This window comes from Anomaloglossus baeobatrachus, chromosome 1, assembly GCF_048569485.1.
Source record: "Anomaloglossus baeobatrachus isolate aAnoBae1 chromosome 1, aAnoBae1.hap1, whole genome shotgun sequence".
NCBI classification, from domain to species: domain Eukaryota; kingdom Metazoa; phylum Chordata; class Amphibia; order Anura; family Aromobatidae; genus Anomaloglossus; species Anomaloglossus baeobatrachus.
In genome coordinates, this window is record NC_134353.1 from 250,488,262 (window position 1) to 250,507,544 (window position 19,283).

At 45.8% G+C, this 19,283-nt stretch overlaps 1 protein-coding gene across 2 annotated transcripts in view; it reads right to left on the reverse strand.

Moving 5' to 3' along the window:
* Window positions 1-19,283, reverse strand: part of ADAD1 (adenosine deaminase domain containing 1) — a 199,736-nt gene that overhangs the window by 27,667 nt on the left and 152,786 nt on the right. For both annotated transcript variants that reach the window (XM_075348944.1, XM_075348953.1), the window contains exons 8-10: window positions 10,361-10,531; window positions 5,459-5,688; window positions 4,218-4,455 (exon numbers count right to left, since the gene is read on the reverse strand). In XM_075348944.1, the coding sequence (XP_075205059.1) occupies window positions 4,218-4,455; window positions 5,459-5,688; window positions 10,361-10,531 (639 nt within the window). The remainder of the gene's footprint in view (window positions 1-4,217; window positions 4,456-5,458; window positions 5,689-10,360; window positions 10,532-19,283) is intronic.

Genomic DNA, 19,283 nt, shown 5'->3' on the forward strand with positions numbered 1-19,283 from the left:
TAGTTACGCGATGTATATCATGGTTACCAGCGTACACTGGCTCGGTCACGATCCCAGCGGGGCCAAGCGTGCCAACATGTGGCGGGGGCGAGCGGGCGAGGCATCAGCATATGCCGGCTCCCTGCACATGTGTACTGGGAGCCGGTGTACGCTGGAGCGGGGCTGAGCGGGCGAGGCGTCAGCGTATGCCGGCTCCCTGCACATGTGTATCGGGAGTCGGTGTACGCTGGAGCGGGGCTGAGCGGGCGAGGCGTCAGCGTATGCCGGCTCCCTGCACATGTGTACCGGGAGCCGTTGTACGCTGGAGCGGGGCTAAGCGGGCGAGGCGTCAGCGTATGCCGGCTCCCTGCACATGTGTACCGGGAGCCGTTGTACGCTGGAGCGGGGCTGAGCGGGCGAGGCGTCAGCGTATGCCGGCTCCCTGCACATGTGTACTGGGAGCCGGTGTACGCTGGAGCGGGCGATGCGTGCGGAGGGCCGGGGCGAGCGGCTAATCCATGCGGGGGCGGGGCCAGACCGAGGCGAGCGGCCAATCCGTGCGGGGGGGCGGGGCCAGGCCGAGCCCAGCAGCCAATCCGACAGTTGTCACTCTAATGACACTGTCACGGTGACACTGTCACGGTGACACAATTTTGGAGCAAGACAGACAGAAAGACAGACACAATAAGGCAATTATATATATAGATATACATACACTGACATAGTCTTGTCTATATTGGAAGCTTACATCATGTGTTCATAAGAATCTCCCTATATGGTTTTGAACAGCTGCATATATAACATGACACTTCTCAAGGGGGGGGGGGTCACATTTCTCCGGAGAGTCATAACTGCAGCATGTCAGATGCACACGAAGAGAGCTGAGAGAAAGGGCGTCACTTCTTCCGAAGATCTTCACTACTGAAGCAACTTTTGGCAAGCCTACAGCATATCACCATGGTCTAGCCATTCAGGATCCAGGGAAAGATGAATGAAAGATAAGACTTCTACTGATTTAGTAAAGAATTGCACTATTATTGAACTCCTCACGAAAGCTAACGAAGAATAACATTTTTCATTTCTGTAACTGAACTAACGAACTATTCTATTTTTGGCAATCATTTTTACTCAATATAAAATACATCTATTTATTTTTACATTTTTTGAAGTCTATTTCTCATGCGTCTTATCTTATTTAAAGAAAAATATATGCAGGGCATTTATTTTTTACAGACTACAACAGTATTCTGACTGAGGCCGCAGAAGCCAGTCGGTGCAGGTGTATAAAGCAAGCTGAGGAGTGATGGAAAAAGAACTATCCTGGGAGAATACCAAGGCACAGTAAATCAAAGGAAAAGAAAGAGCCCGAGGCAGGAAAGGGTGTGCCAGTGGCAGAAAGGGACAAGGCCTGTGGCAGGAAGGGATGAGGCCCACAATCATAAGTCACAATTGCACGCTCTGATTGGTCAGAGGGCAGGTGCATGCATGCTGACCCTAACGATTGGCCAGCGAGCGGAACCCACCAGCTGCGCTGATTGGCAGGGAATGTGCACACTGACAGTGCAGACGGACACATGCCTTGACTACTGATTAACTAGCCCTACTGGTTAACTGACCTTCCCCACACTAAGGGTAAGTTCACACAGTGCGTTTTTCGCAGCGTTTTTGCGCAGTTTTCGGGTGTGTTTTTGCTCAGAAAACTGCATGACTTTGCTTCCCCAGCAAAGTCTATGAGTTTTCATTTTTGGTGTCTGCAGACAGCGTTTTTTTTCAGCTGCGTTTTTGTGGTGCCACAAAAACGCAGCATGTCAATTATTCCCGCGTTTTTCACTGCGCTTTTCATCCATTGAGTGCAATGGGATGTTGAAAGACGCAATGAGAAACGCAAATATGTGCGTTTTGGTGCGTTTCTAAGACCAAAAACGCAGCTATAAACGCAGGAGGTGGGTAGTAAAGTGACATGTACAGGAAGAGGATTCCTTCTGTCAGTAAACAAAGAAGCGTGAATCCTCCCGGTACCATCACCACCGCTTCCACCTCCAGTCCTGTGCATGTCAGCTGTCGTGCGGCGTCATGTACGGACAGGAGGTGGAAGCGGCTGCGAAAACAAAAGTGAACAGTAGAAAAAAAAATGTCATACTCACCTGTCTGCAGGGTCCCGGTGCCATGCCCGCACCCAGCTCCTCCTCTCGGTACCGCCGCTCCGGGTGTGTGCAGTCTCCCCGGGTACGTATGCCTGCAGGATGCAGGACCTGGCGATGGATCACCTGATGCAGTCACCTGACGCATCAGCTGATCGTAAGTCTCGGGGTGACGTCAGCGGCCGGCCGGTTTAACCTATCAGCGGATGCGTCAGGAGACTTCATCCCTGATTACTGGCAGCTCCTGCAGCGATCGGACGGGATCAGACTCGCTCCAGGAGCTGCCGGTAATCAGCACACAAGTGATTTTTTTTTTTTTTGCACCGATGCATCTGCTGATTGTATAAACGGCTTTTATACAATCAGCTGCTGTGTGATGTGATTCAGGCACTTGATCCTGACACATCATCTGATCGCTTTGCCTTCCAGCAAACCGATCAGATGATATTGGATCCGGATTGGACGGCGCGGGACCCTTGACCCAGGATTACTGCGGAGGGGGGTTCTTTATTTCAATAAAGATGGAATCACTAATTGTGTTGTGTTTTATTTCCAATAAAAATATTTTTCTGTGTGTTGTGGTTTTTTTTATCTTTACTAGAAATTCATGGTGGCCATGTCTAATATTGGCGTGACACCATGAATTTCGGGCTTAGGGCCAGCTGATAATATACAGCTAGCCCTAACCCCATTATTACCCAGTGAGCCACCCGGCATCAGGGCAGCTGGAAGAGTTGGATACAGCGCCAGAAGATGGCGCTTCTATGAAAGCGCCATTTTCTGGGGTGGCTGCGGACTGCAATTCGCAGCGGGGGTGCCCAGAAAGCATGGGCACCCTGCACTGTGGATTCCAATCCCCAGCTGCCTAGTTGTACCTGGCTGGACACAAAAATTAGGCGAAGCTCACGTCATTTTTTTTTTTTTTAATTATTTCATGAAATTCATGAAATAATTAAAAAAAAAAGGGCTTCTCTATATTTTTGGTTCCCAGCCGGGTACAAATAGGCAGCTGGGGGTTGGGGGCAGCCCGTACCTGCCTGCTGTACCTGGCTAGCATACAAAAATATGGCGAAGCCCACGTCATTTTTTTTGTTTGGGGGGGCAAAGAAATCCTGCATACAGTCCTGGAAGGAGGATGCTGAGCCTTGTAGTTCGACAGCTGCTGTCTGCTCTCCTGCATACACTATTGGATGGAGGATGCTGAGCCTTGTAGGTCTGCTCCCTCTGACTCTCCCTCTAGCATACAGTCCTGGATGGAGCATGCTGAACCTTGTAGTTCGACAGCTGCTGTCTGCTCTCCTGCATACACTATTGGATGGAGGATGCTGAGCCTTGTAGGTCTGCTCCCCCTGACTCTCCCTCCAGCATACAGTCCTGGATGGAGCATGCTGAGCCTTGTAGTTCTGCAGCTGCTGTCTGCTCTCCTGCATACACTATTGGATGGAGTATGCTGATCCTTGTGGTTCTGCAGCTGTCTGCTCTCCTGCATACAGTAGTGGAGAATGAAGAACGTATTGAAGAAGGAAATGACATCAGACCTTTTTTTTGTTCACTGATAAAAACGCATAAAGACGCAGTGAGCAAAAACACAGCAAAACACGCACCAAATCGCGGCAAAAACATGTGCGTTTTTTGCCACTGCGTTTTTTTGCCGCAAAAAACGCACAAAAATGCAGCGTCAAAAAAACGCAGTGTGTGAACCTAGCCTAATTGCTGGAGTTGAAATCTGTTAATCTCACTCAGGTCTGTTGTGCTCCAACATGTAAGGAGAGGAGACTGTGAAAAATACTGTGGGGTCATATTCTTCTTTTCCCAGTGTGTTGCTGCCTGCTTATGATCGATCAGCAACAAAAAGAGTAAGAAGTACATGAACACAGTGAAACCTCTGGTTATGCATATTGAGCTTAAAAGAAAAAAATGAAAGATAAGATTAAATGCTAAATACTTTGATTGCCAATATCTCTGCAACAGAAATGTAAAAATAAAGTTTTATTCTGCTCTGCCACACTTATTTCATCATATGTCCAATTCAACATGAAAAACATGGTGAAAGGTCCTCTGATTATAAAGCATAACATCCATAAAAAAAAAAAATACCTTTTAATAATTTTCCCTTGCAATGCATCCACAATTTCCAATGAACTGTCTCCTTGTGACCAATTCAAACTAAGGCTATAATTTCCACAAACTGCCTGAATTTGGTGGACAGTAGCTCCAATGGTTATGTAAGGTCTGTGTACAAGATAAAACATAGGCAATCGTGACGTTAGACTATCATCAATTCGGCGCTTTATAGCAATTTCCAGTCCTCTTGTGTCTGAGCAATTTATATTACCTAAAAAGATGAAGAAACAAGAATCAGCACAGTCTGCGTGGCCATTATCTGAATATCTTATTAATCACTTAAATTTGCAGAGAAAAAGCTGTTTCATCCTGGAAACTGCGCAGCTGTGTGTAATAGTGATGAAAAAGCTGTCCTCATGCAAAATCAAATAGCGTATTTTTTGGATTATGAGACGTACCAGATTATAAAACGCACCGCAAATATAGAGAAAGAAAATAGGGGAAAAAAAAATAAAAACATTTTTAATGTTAAAAAAGGGGGGTCCGTCTTATAATCCTAGAGTCTGTTTAATGATTTGGATATACCTCACCGGGAGGGGTTTGGGGGCGCAAAGGCGGTGGATCAGAGTCACACTTGCAGTTGAAGGACGTGCGGCACAAGGGCCCGGGACTGGGTGGAGGGGTTGTCGCCATTGATCTCCAGGCAGTGGAAGCGATGGGGTTCTGGAAAATTATTGCGAAGGCAGCGCACACGCAGTTCTCAATCTGCAGGTGTGCCGCGATGGACTTCAGTAAAATGACTGTGGCTGTGAATGTGCAGATTGAGATCTCGACTATCTGAGATCTTAATCTGCATATGCGCTGCCTCTGCAGCCATTTTCTTGAAGCCCATTGGGTCCACTGCCCAGAGATCAATCACACCAGCATTACACCGCCGTGACACCCCCTTCCTCCCAGCCCTGGAACAGCAGCATTGTCCCACTTGAACCTGCTTCCTGTGACCCTGCTCCACCACTGCTGCGCCCTCCCGATGAACTATATCTGGATTATCAGACATACATCCCAATTTTGAGGTTTAGGGTGGTTTGAGGGCGCCTTATAATCCCCAAAATACGGTAGTTTAGAATTTCAATAGCGGGTGGATCACGGCACAAAAACGTCTTTCAGCAGTATAATATAAAACTTCACATTTATTGGAAAAATAAAAACTGCATAAAACAAAATTCCTCCGATCAACGCGTTTCAGATGCGATCGTCCTTAGTCATTTACCTACCAACAATAATATTGCTGATGTACACTGGCTGTATGAAGATGCTTAGAAGTGCTCCTTGTACTCCAAGGACTCCCCATTTTGTTAACTTGTCCGTGGAAGACATACTACTTATGTGAGTAGTAATGTCACTAGGGAAGTACGTTACAGGAAAATTCTTGCCCTCCAGTGACATATGAAGGCTTAATCGGTCATTTGTTTCATGTGCAGAAAGAGAAAGGGGACTAAGAGACCTAAAATGAAGAAAAACGTCTTATAAGTCCTTTGTAAGAAGCATTGAATTCTATTATACACAAATTTTATAAAGGATTGTACAATGTAAACTACACATAGGTGACAACTGTACAAGCATTCTGCTCTCTCAATTCACTACAAAGTTCATGAGCATGTTAGTTTGGCAGAATGTCTTTACAGATATCAATTTAAAAAGGACTTTTCACTTGATTTTTTTAATGTTAACTAAGTAACTGAGAGTATATCACAGAACTATCACAAGGAGAAAAAGCAAATTTCCACAATGAATTTCTCTGGTACATGCCGATCTGAATGAAAGTGAAAATGTGCATGTTTTTCATTACGGAGCATTAGTTTGGAGTAGAGGGGCACAGGAGAAAATGAATAATTGTTCCAGAGTCACTGCAACAGCAGCAATTGGAGGAGGTACTAAGTTAAAGTGAAAAAAAAATCCAGAGAAATGTCCTCTTTAACCCCTTCACCCCCGGCCACTAAAACACCCTAATGGCCGGGCCATTTTTTGCAATTCTGACCAGTGTCACTTTGACAGGTTATAACTCTGGAACGCTTCAACGGATCCTGGTGATTCTGAGATTGTTTTTTCGTGACATATTGTACTTCATGTCAGTGGTAAATTTAGCCCGATACTTTTTGCGTTTATTTGTGAAAATTTATGAAATTGTGTGAAAATTTTGAAAATCTCGCAATTTTCAAACTTTGAAAATTTATGCCCATAAATCTGAGAGATATGTCACACAAAATAGTTACGAAATAACATTTCCCACTTGTGTACTTTACATCAGCGCAATTTTCGAAAGAATTTTTTTTTTTCGTTAGGAAGTTAGAAGGGGTCAAAGTTAATCAGCAATTTCTAATTTTTCCAACAAAATTTACAAAATAATTTTTTTTAGCGACCACATCACATTTGAAGTGACTTTGAGAGGCCTAGGTGACAGAAAATACCCAAAAGTGACCCCATTCTAAAAACTGCACCCCTCACTCTGCTCAAAACCACATCCAAGAAGTTTATTAACCCTTTAGGTGCTTCACAGGAACCAAAGCAATGTGGAAGGAAACACAAAAATGTTACTTTAGCCATAACATTTTCATTTTCACAAGGGAGAAAAGAGAAAGTGCACCCTACAATTTATTGTGCATTTTCTCCTGAGTACGCTGATACCCCATATGGGGTAAAAATCAATTGTTTGGGTGCACGGCAGAGGTCGAAAGGGAAGGAGCGCCATTTGAATTTTTGAACGCAAAATTAGCTGCACTCATTAGCAGACGCCATGTCAGGTTTGAAGACCCCCTGAGGTGCCTAAACAATGGAGCTCCCCCACAAGTGACCCCATTTTGGAAACTAGAGCCCTCAAATAATTTTTCTAGATGTTTGGTGAGCACTTTGAACACCTGGGGGCTTCACAGAAGTTTATAAAAGTTGAACTGTGAAAAGAATTGTTTTTTTTATTACCACAAAACTGTTGATTCAACTAAGTAGCTTTTTTTTCCACAAGGGTATCAGGAAAAAATACACCATGAAATTTATAGTGCATTTTTTCCTGAGTACGACGATACCTCATATGTGGTGGAAAGTAATTGTTTGGGCGCATGGCGGGGCTCAGAAGAGAAGGAGCACCATTTGACAGGAAAATTTGTTTGAATCATTACCGGATACCATGTCACGTTTGGAGACCCCCTGACGTGCCTAAACAGTGGAGCTCCCCCACAAGTGACCCCATTTTGGAAACTAGACCCCTCAAGGAGTTTATCTAGATGTTTAGTGAGCCCCAAGGGGCTCCACAGAAGTTGATAATGGTGAGCCAAGAATACAATTTTCTTTTGTTTTACCACAGAACTGTTACTTGAACCAGGTAGCTTTTTTTTTCACAAGGGTATCAGGAAAAAATGCACCATAAAACGTATTGTGCAATTTCTCCTGAGTACGCAGATACCTCACATGTGGTGGAAAGTAATTGTTGGGCACATGGCGCGGCTCAGAAGAGAAGGGCACCATTTGACAGCAAAATTGGTTGGAATCATTAGCGGACGCCATGTCACGTTTATAGACCCCCCCCCCTATGGTGCCTAAACAGTGGAGCTTCCCCACAAATTACCCCATTTTGGAACTAGACCCCTCAAGGAATTTATCTAGATGTTTAGTGAGCCCCTTGTACCCCCAAGGGCTCCACTGAAAGTTGATAACATTGAACCGTGAAAATTATTTATTTATTTTTTTAAATTTTTGCAGCAACAAGGTAGCTTTTTTTTTTTCTTTTTACAACGGTATCAGGAAAAAATGCACCATAAAACGTATTGTGCAATTTTTCCCGAGTACGCAGATACCTCATATGTGGTGGAAATCAATTGTTTGGGCGCATGGCGGGGCTCAGAAGACAAGGAACGCCATTTGACTTTTCAAACGCACAGACGCAGTGCACTGATCGGCCGCTGCAGGAGGCACGGTCGGATGAGATAGAAAAAGCGCTGGGGATACAGAAAAAAAAAAAAAAGTCACGCCAAAAATTGAGCAGGGATGCTGATCCGCGCTCAGCGGGACGCACGGACAGATGCGATACTTTTTTTTCCGTATCCCCGACGCTTTTTGTATCGCATCAGTCCGTGCGTCCCGCCGAGCGCTAATCAGGGATGCAAATAACGGATCAGCATCCCTGCTCAATTTTTGGCGTGACTTTTTTTTCCGTATCCCCAACGCTTTTTGTATCGCATCAGTCCGTGCGTCCCGCCGAGCGCTGATCAGGGATGCACATAACGGATTGGCATCCCTGCTCAGTTTTTGGCGTGACTTTTTTTGCCGTATCCCCGATGCTTTTTGTCACGCCAAAAATTGAGCAGGGATGCCGATCCGTTATGTGCATCCCTGTGGGGATACACACACACATATTATATATACATATGTTATATATACATACATATTTACATACATATACACACACATATACACACACATTATTTATATATATATATATATATATATATATATATATATACACACACACACACATTTTATTATATATATTATATATATATAATATATATATATACACACACACACACATTTTATTATATATAATATATATATATATATATATATATATATATATATATATATATACATATACATATATACATATATATATACATATACATATACACACACACACACACACACACACACACAGACCAAACGTTTGGACACACCTTCTCATTCAAAGAGTTTTCTTTATTTTCATGACTCTGAAAATTGTAGATTCCCATTGAAGGCATCAAAACTATGAATTAACACATGTGGAATGAAATACTTAGGCTAAGTTCACACTTCAGTTGTTTTCAATCCGTCAGGTCCGTCAGCAACAAATCAGTTGTATTTTAGATGTCAACTGATGCAACTGATGTGTTTTTCACAGGATTCCTTTCACAGGAATCCTGTGAAAAAACTGATCAGTTGCGTCCGTTACATCCGCTGTGCGTCCGTTTTTTGACGGATCAGTCATGATCCGTCTGTGTTTGGGACAGCCCAGTGGGCGTGCCAAACATGCTGAGCATGCTCAGTAGAGCATGACGGAATCCTGCGCTGGATTCCGTTGTAAGACGGATTACGACGGAATCCAGCACCATAGACATACATTACAAGCTTGACGGATGGCGACGGATTCCTGTGCGGCGCGTTAATTTTGACGGCCCGAAAAACGTTACATTCTGCGTTGCTCCCCGCTCGGCGGTCAGTCAAAAACGACGGACCGCGACGCAGCGGATGCAACGCAGGGTCATCAGTCGCAATCCGTCACTAATAGAAGTCTATGGGGAAATACTGGATTCCTGCAAAATATTTTGCAGGATTCCGTAATTCCTCAAGGCTACGGATTGTGACTGATGCAAAACAACTGAAGTGTGAACTTAGCCTTAACAAAAAAGTGTGAAACAACTGAAAATATGTCTTATATTCTAGGTTCTTCAAAGTAGCCACCTATTGATTAGATATAGGGCTCACTGGAGTGCATCACACAGGATGGGATTAGATAGGCAGTATCTAATGTAAGTAATGTATGACCCCCGTTCCATCCATTTCTATGGGAGAAGGGGTGTAATGTCCAACACTGCTCCATCCACTTCTATGAGCGCTATAGTGTAATGTATGACCCCGCTCCATCCACTTCTATGGGACCAGTGGTGTAATGTGAGACACCGCTCCGCCCACTTCCATGGGAGCAGTAGTGTAATGTATGACTGAATGCCATCTCTTGATGGGTATTGCATACACAGCTCTGGGTGGTAGCGCATGTTAAGCATTACAGCGCTAGGGGTATCACATGATAGCATGAGGTAAACGGCTCTGAAGGTATCACATCATGGTATTAGGTACAAGGCTCTGGGACGTATCACATGAAAGCGTCAGACACACATCTATGCTATTTTATTACAAGCTTCCCGCAGTGGCTTTAATTGATATAGCAGAGGTGAGTCAATGTTCAGAGTATAGCAGTATCACTATATCCAGTAAAACAATTTTTTAATTGATTTTTTCAAATTTAAAATTGTCATGACTTGGGTAATCTTACAGATTAAATTATGTACTCACGTGTTATCCCATTTCATCTATATGAATACTTTTGTAAGGTCAAGAAAAGCTTGTAGAAAATACTAAATACTTACAACTGTGAGTTGCTTTGTGCTGCCCCTTTTGGAAGCTGATTCATGTACAGGTAAAGATTCAAATTCTGCTTAAGGGCAAGAAGATCGGTAGCGGTCTCTCGGCAGAAAATTGACTTTTTCATCATACCACTATTTCCACTGAAGTAGAGTAGTAGGTGTCTGTAAAAATACCTACAAAACAATATACTTAGAGTTAAATATTGAATTAAGAAAAATGCTCATCACCCCAAATCACCTTTATTAAATTATGAGTATGCCCGTTTCATTGTTTTAGACAGATAATGTTGACGCAGTCAGCATCAAAAATACTTTTCTTTTTGTAACTATGTTTCTTCAGAAGAGTGCTGCCATGTTGTGAATACCTTGGTTTCTCAACACAGCATTGTTCAATGCTTTAAAAATCATGATACATAGGGGCGGAGCTAGCCGATGGCGTGAGAAGGAGCTCCCGCTTACCTGGTGACTCACAGAGACTGACAAGCAGGAACAGGAGGCAGGCAATGGTACGCAGGAGAGGGCGGACAGCGGAGGCAGCGGGAATTCCCCGTTATTTCAGTTCCTAGACCGAGCGGCAGACCATCAGTCCCCTAATCAAAATGGCGGCGGGGGGGTTAGAGGAGTGCTGCTGCTGCTACAGAACATACTCACAAGCAACCACATATTAACATGGAATAACACAGCAGAGTCCTGGAAGGGGGTCCCTACTTCAGTGACATGCAAAGGGAGGGAATGGGAGTCCAGCCCTGAATGCAACTCAGGGAGAAGATGAGCCTTAAGGCCCCGTCACACACAGAGATATATCTTTGGCAGATCTGTGGTTGCAGTGAAATCATGGACATATTGTTCCATTTGTACACAGCCACAAACCTGGCACTGATTGTCCACAATTTCACTGCAACCACAGATCTGTCACAGATTTATCTCTGTGTGTGACAGGGCCTTTAGGACTGGAAAGAACACATAAGAGCTATACAAACAAGGAGGGAGATGGATTCCCTGCTGAGGGAGCTAAAGGCTTCACAAAAACAGGATATGTATAACCTGCAGTCAGAAATTAAGCAAGTGGGCCAGAGGATGACTGAAACAGAAGAAGCCCAAGAGCTAATATTCTCCCAATTAGACACTCAGCAGCAAGTGTTGTCAGATCATTCCTTACAATTGCAGGACATTCTAACCCACTTGGATGACATAGAAAATCACCACCGCCGTAACAATCTTCACATAAGGGGGCTGAAGGAATCAGTGGAACCAGCACGGCTAGAGAAGCGAGCTCAAAAATACTTCAAAAATCTCCTCCAGAGAGACCCGGAGCAGCATATGGATATAGACCGGATTCACAGGGCACTGGGCCCTAAACTGTCCGACCCTACACGCCCAAGAGATGTAATCTGTAGAATCCATTTCTATAAAGAGAAGGAAGCTATTCTCAAGAGCTGCAGGGACAATGGGGCGGGCTCCTACCAAGGGACTTCACTGCTGGTTCTCCCAGATCTGGCATGCAGAACCTTGCAACTGCACAGGGCCGAGACCACTGCTCTCTGCTCTACGAGACAAGGATATCCCATACAGATGGGGGTACCCTTTCCAGCTGTCAGCAAGGAAAAATGGGAAAACGGCAACTCTCAAAGGCCTGGGGGAGCTCCCAAATATTTTGGGGACTTTTGAGCTGCCCATGATTAATTTACCGGACTGGCCAACACTGAAAACACCGGCACCTCTTCCACCTAGAGAGCAGTGGAATCAAGTTCAGACCAAGAGAGGCAGAAGATCCCCACAGTCTGGCTATCGCTGTTGTGACTTGTGGTTGTAAAGTTTGGTTGAAGTAGTTGAAAAGGGGGATCGGTGTCATCCTCTTATTTTTTTCTGCAATATGCTCGCCAATGTTGTCCTTACTCATCTTGTTCGTCTCTCCATCAGAGAGATAATACTTAACACATTCGTCTTCTCTTGTTTATTGAGGGTTCATATTATCTCAGAATTTAGTTCCAATCATTACTTGAGCTCTTATCTCCAAAATGCTATATTAAACAGATTAATATTTCGTTACATAATTATGTTTTATTAGTCTCTGTGTTCCATAAAGTTTCAAATTGGGGTGTTTCGGGCCTTCCCATCCCCAAAATGCCTAGGCGGGAGGAGTTATGGATGCCCCATAGTTTGTGCACTAGTCCTGGGGGTGGGGGTTTCCAACCTGTTGCTGGAGGCTTCTCTCACCTCTCCTAGGGTTGCAGCGTCTTGCTGTACTTGACAAGAGTCAATATAGTTGTTTGAGAATTTTTCTTGAACTAACCTGCAGGTTAACATTCCTCTGCCTTTGTTAACCTCTACTTTATCTACATTCACTGCTTTCATTCTTCTTCTTTTTTTTCTCTACCCTATTACTTAATATCCTTTGTACCATGGTGTCACATATAACCTTCTGCACGTATAATGCTAAGGGCTTAAACAAGCCGGAAAAAAAGGAGCCAGATCTTGTACCGTTTTCATAAACAGAATGTTAAAATTGTTATGTTACAGGAGACACACTTCAGATCAGGTGGTGTTCCCAGCTGTAAAATAAAAAACTATCCAACATGGTTCCATTGCCCCCATCCGAGCCGTAAGGCATGTGGGGTCTCGGTGGCATTTCATCGGTGCTTTCAACCTGAAGTAGTTGATTCTTGCTTCGGCTTGGATGGACGCTCTCTCTTACTTAAGATATCTTTTTTTGGGCAGTACTTATACCATTGCTAATGTTTATTTGCCAAACCAGGGACAGGTGGCGTACGCTATGGAGGTACTTGGGAAACTCAGAATTCGCCGGTGATTCCCGTATTATCCTGGGTGGAGACTTCAACATGATTCTGGACCCAGCAGTGGACTCGTCTTCGGGTAGGTCAGCTGTTCCTCACTCTGCGATACGTAGACTTAAAAAAGAGTTGGTGTCTCTTAGACTGGTAGATCTTTGGAGGATCCTGCACACTGGAGTTAGGGACTATAGCTTCCATTCACAAGCACATAATAGCTACACGAGAATAGACTATTTGTTTCTCATGATCTCCTAGACAACACTCCAAAATGTTCACTGGATACCTTTTTGTGGTCAGATCATGCGCCAGTTTATGGAGAAGTGGGAATGATAGATAGAGGCGGTTCGGGATATATTTGGAGACTTAATGACAACTTACAGAAAAACGATGCGTGTTTAGAGGAGATTCACTCAGCAATTACAAACTTTAGGGCCGACCATGCGATGGATCCGACACCTGACCCAATAAAGTGGGAAGCCCTGAAGTGTGTAATTAGAGGCATCTGTATCTCCCATGGTTCCCGACTCAAGAGGGAAAGAGTGATGGAGCTAAAGGAATTATTATTACAACTGGGTCTGAAAGAAACAAATAAAAACACACCAAATGACGTCCTCAAAGCGGAGATATCTACTTTGCGTCACCAAATTATATCCATCTTGTACCAAAAATCCTTGTGTTCCAGAGACAGAGCTTGGAAAAATGTCTTTGAATTTGGAGACAAAAGTGGAAGACTGCTTGCCCGGACTCTACATCCCAGGCACAGCCTCCGATCCTTACCCTTAATACAAAGTCGGGGACCGAGATCCATTCCACATCAGACATCCTAGATGAATTTAAGAAATATTATGCATCATTATATAACATACCATCACAACATATGCCAGATGCCACAAATTTTGACCAGGACACACGAGATTACATACGAGAAAATAATCCAGGGAGGTTTGGTGTAGAGGAGGCAGAGGAGTTGGAAGCTGACTTTACGGAATCGGAACTTAAAGAAGTTATCAGCGATCTTAAAGTGGGGAAGAGTCCAGGTCCAGAAGGCCTCGCCCCTCGGTTTTATAAAATATGTGGTGAGGCATGTGGATCTCTGATGCTGAGCGCTTATAAATCTATATCTAAAACATGTGGCTTTCCTAAACAATCTCTCCAAGCCCGGATAGCGGTTATTCCCAAGCCGGGGAGGGATCCCTTAGTATGCCCCAACTACAGACCAATATCGCTTATTAACATCGATGTTAAATTATACTCCAAGATTATTGAACTACGCCTACACTCACATATCCCAAAATTAATCCACAAGGATCAGGTAGGGTTTGTCCCTGGGAGGGAGGCGCGGGACAACACCATTAGAACCATATCTTTGATTTCCTGGTCTAGAAAACAAAAAAACGCTGCTTGCTTTTTAACGGTAGATGCTGAAACAGCAATCAATAGGGTTCGTTGGGGTTTCCTTAATGGCTCTCTTCAGGGGATAGGGAGCCGTCCTCGGTTGAGAAGTTGGATAATGGCACTATACCAAACGCCTACAGCTCAGGTGAGTATAAATGGTCGCTTGTCCAGCCCACTTGATATTAGGAACGGCACCAGACAGGGGTGCCCATTGTCCCCATACTTATACATCATAGTGATGAAGTTTTTAGCAAACGCTATTAGGAGGAACCCTTCAATCAGTGGAATACAAGTGGGTCCCTGTTCCTATAAGATACATCTGCATGGAGAGGTGCGTGCTGCAGAACAAGTAGCCCCTGAAAACTCTCTGGTGATTGGGCCCCTTATTAAATATCGTCTCCTGATGAACCCCAGTGGATGTAATGGGGAGAAACGCGTCGAGACTTTGTGATTTTATAGTATTGGGTTGAGGACCATGAAAGCCGAGACACCTTCACCTCAAGGGAGAAACAAACGCTAACCAATTTTTGACCTGAATTATCTCAGATAAGTGTATACTATTTTCTATATTCCCTCACTATTTGATGGTATAACCCCTTAGACTACCCGATAAGAAGGGAGCATAGGGATATCATAGGAGGGAAAGCCGCCGAGGAATGGGGGCACCTTTTTACCGTTAGGGTGCGTGTAACCTTGGTTATATCTCCATTGGCAGGTAGAGGAAAGAGAGAAGGAGGGTCATTTAGAGATTTTTCCAACTGTTGAATCCCATAAGAGTGATATAAAATTGGAACAACCGCTGTGTTCCGTAGGTGAATACTATTGAGGCTGTATCATGGTCCTGGGATGTTTTGTGTGTGTCACATTTCACAGGTGGAATTCTAAATTGTTTTAATCTATTTCATTAAAAATTGTTTTTAGACATACTAATTGAGGTAGGCTTGGGTGTAACTATTTGATATACTACCTTTAAACTGTTTTCTAAGCGTAGAATACAAGTGGGTCCCTGTTCCTATAAGATGGCCGTGTTTGCAGACGATTTACTGCTCTACGTTACTCAACCAAGGATAAGCCTGCCGGCTGTTCTGGTTGAATTTGAGAAATTTGGTAGATTTTCCAATTTTAAGGTTAACCTCCAGAAAACGGTGATATTAAATATTTCACTCTCTTCTGAAGAAGAGAGAGCACTTAAATCTTCCTTCCCATTTAAATGGAGTAGCAGTTTTATTAAATATCTAGGGATTAAACTACCAGGAGACGCCCAAACCATACAAGACTTTAACTTTCCAGACCTTTTGCAATCCATCCAGAGGGACCTCACAAATTGGCACAACCTTCCAATCCCTTGGCTTGGTAAAAAAGAGAATTTTGTTACTTACCGTAAATTCTTTTTCTTATAGTTCCGTATTGGGAGACCCAGACCATGGGTGTTTAGCTTCTGCCTCCGGAGGACACACAAAGTACTACACTTAAAAGTGTAGCTCCTCCCTCTGAGCTTATACACCCCCTGGTAGCCAGTCCTAGCCAGTTTAGTGCAAAAGCTGAAGGAGAATAGCCACCCACAAGTAGAACCGAGTAAGAACCGGAACAACCGGAGACTCTGTCCACGACAACAGCCGGTGATAACACACGGAACAAGAAAATTGCCAACAGGCAACAGGGAGGGAGCTGGGTCTCCCAATACAGAACTATAAGAAAAAGAATTTACGGTAAGTAACAAAATTCTCTTTTTCTTTATCGTTCCTTTGGGAGACCCAGACCATGGGACGTTCCAAAGCTGTCCCTGGGTGGGAATAAACAGAAAAAACTAAGAAGTAGGCGGAGCCTAACTTCACAAGTGGGTGACAGCCGCCTGAAGGATGCGTCTGCCCAAGCTCGCATCTGCCGAAGCATGAGCATGCACTTGGTAGTGCTTCCAGAAGGTATGCAGGCTAGTCCAAGTGGCAGCCTGACAGACTTGTTGAGCCGTAGCCTGGTGCCTAAAAGCCCAAGAGGCACTGACAGCTCTGGTCGAGTGTGCTTTGATCCCCGGCGGGGGAGGCACCTGAGTACTCTGGTAGGCGTCCGAAATGGTCGATCTAATCCAACGGGCCAAGGCCGGCTTAGAAGCAGAGAGACCCTTGCGCCGCCCTGTGGTTAGCACAAAAAGAGAGGTGCACCGCCTAAGCGCAGCGGTGCGAGACACATAAATCCGGAGAGCAAGCACCAGATCTAGAGTATGCAGCGCTTTCTCAAAGCGATGAACAGGGGCCGGACAGAAGGAAGGCAAGGAAATATCCTGGTTAAGGTGGAAGGGAGAGACCACCTTAGGAAGAAAGTCCGGGGTCGGACGGAGAACTACCTTGTCTTGGTGAAAAACCAAAAAAGGTGACTCCGAGGAGAGCGCAGCCAAATCAGAGACTCTCCTGAGAGAAGTTATGGCAACTAGAAAGGCCACCTTTTGAGAAAGACGATACAAAGAAACCTCCCTAAGGGGCTCGAAAGGGGGTTTCTGCAATACCGTGAGGACCAAGTTAAGGTCCCAGGGATCCAAGGGCCGCCGATAAGGCGGAATGATGTGAGACGCACCTTGCATGAAGGTGCGGACCTGAGCCAGCCGGGCGAGACGCCGCTGGAACAGCACTGATAGAGCTGAGACTTGTCCCTTGAGAGAGTTGAGGGACAGTCCTAGCTGCAGACCGGACTGTAAAAAAGACAGAAGGGTCGGCAACGAGAATGGCCAAGGAGAATGGCCGGAAGAGCGACACCAGGACAGGAAAATTTTCCAAGTCCTGTGATAGATCTTGACGGAGGAAGATTTACGGGCCCGAGTCATAGTGGAGATGACTTCAGGAGGAATACCAGAAGCCGTCAAAATTCAGGACTCAAGAGCCACGCCGTCAATTTGAGTGCCGCAGAATTCGGGCGGAAAAACGGACCTTGCGAGAGCAGGTCTGGACGGTCCGGAAGATGCCACGGCATCTCTACGGACAGATGGAGCAGGTCTGGATACCAAGCTCGCCTGGGCCAGTCCGGTGCAATGAGGATGACTCGACGGCCCTCCATTCTGATCTTGCGCAGGACTCTGGGCAAGAGAGCTAGAGGGGGGAAACACGTAGGACAGACGAAACTGGGACCAGTCTTGAACCAGAGCGTCCGCGACGAAGGCCTGAGGATCGTGGGAGCGAGCCACGTAAACCAGAACCTTGTTGTTGTGACGGGATGCCATTAGGTCCACGTCCGGAGTGCCCCACTTGCGGCAGATTGACTGAAACACTGCCGGGTGCAGGGACCACTCACCACCGTCCACGGATTGACGGCTGAGATAATCTGCCTCCCAGTTTTCTACGCTAGGGATGTGGACTGCGGATATGGTGGACTTGGAGTCCTCCGCCCATTGAAGAATGCGTTGGACCTCCAACATTGGCAGGCGGCTGCGTGTCCCGCCTTGGTGATTGATGTAGGCAACCGCTGTCGCGTTGTCTGACTGGACTCGAATGTGCCTGCCCGCCAACAGGTGGTGAAAGGCTAGGAGAGCTAGAAGCACAGCTCTGGTTTCCAGCACATTGATTGAAAGGGCTGACTCGGACGGAGTCCAAGTGCCCTGTGCTCTGTGGTGGAGATGTACCGCTCCCCAGCCGGATAGCCTGGCATCCGTGGTGAGAATCACCCAGGACGGAGTCAGGAAGAAGCGCCCTTGGGACAGGGAGAGGGGTCGAAGCCACCACTGAAGAGAGCTCCTGGTCCGTGGCGACAGAGCCACTAACCTCTGTAAGGAGGAAGGCCGCTTGTCCCAACAGCGGAGAATGTCCAGCTGCAGAGGATGCAGATGGAACTGGGCAAAGAGAACCGCCTCCATGGAGGCCACCATTTGACCCAGCACCTGCATCAGACGCCTGAGGGAATAACGGCGGGGCCTCAGGAGAGAGCGCACCGCTAGCCGGAGAGACTGCTGTTTGATTAAGGGCAACTTCACAAGTGCCGGCAAAGTCTCGAACTGCATCCCTAGGTACGTGAGACTCTGGGTCGGAGTCAGAGTGGATTTGGGAAGATTGACAATCCACCCGAATTGGGCTAGGGTGGCGAGAGTGAGCGAAACACTCCGCTGACAGTCTGCGCTGGATGTACCCTTGACCAGAAGGTCGTCCAGATAAGGGAGCACTGCTAACCCCTGGAGGTGCAGGACCGCAATCACTGCCGCCATGACCTTGGTGAATACCTGAGGGGCCGTGGCTAACCTGAAGGGGAGAGCCACGAATTGGAAATGATCCTCTCCTATCGCAAAACGTAACCAACGCTGATGTGACACTGCGATTGGCACATGTAGATAGGCATCTCTGATGTCGATGGACGCCAGGAACTCCCCTTGGGTCATAGAGGCAATGACTGATCGCAGAGACTCCATGCGAAAATGCCGCACCCGGACATGCTTGTTGAGAAGCTTGAGATCCAGGATGGGCCGGAAGGTACCGTCCTTTTTTGGAACTAGGAAGAGATTTGAGTAAAAACCTCTGAACCGTTCCTGAGCGGGAACTGGGACAATCACTCCGTTTGCCTGCAAGGACGCCACGGCCTGCGAGAAGGCGGCGGCCTTGGAGCAGGGGGGAGTCGAGAGAAAAAAATCTGTTTGGAGGGCTGGAAGAGAATTCTATCCTGTAGCCATGAGATATGATGTCTCTCACCCACTGATCGGAGACTTGCTTTAACCAAGCGTCGCCAAAGTGGGAGAGCCTGCCAGCGACTAAGGACGTGGCTGGAGC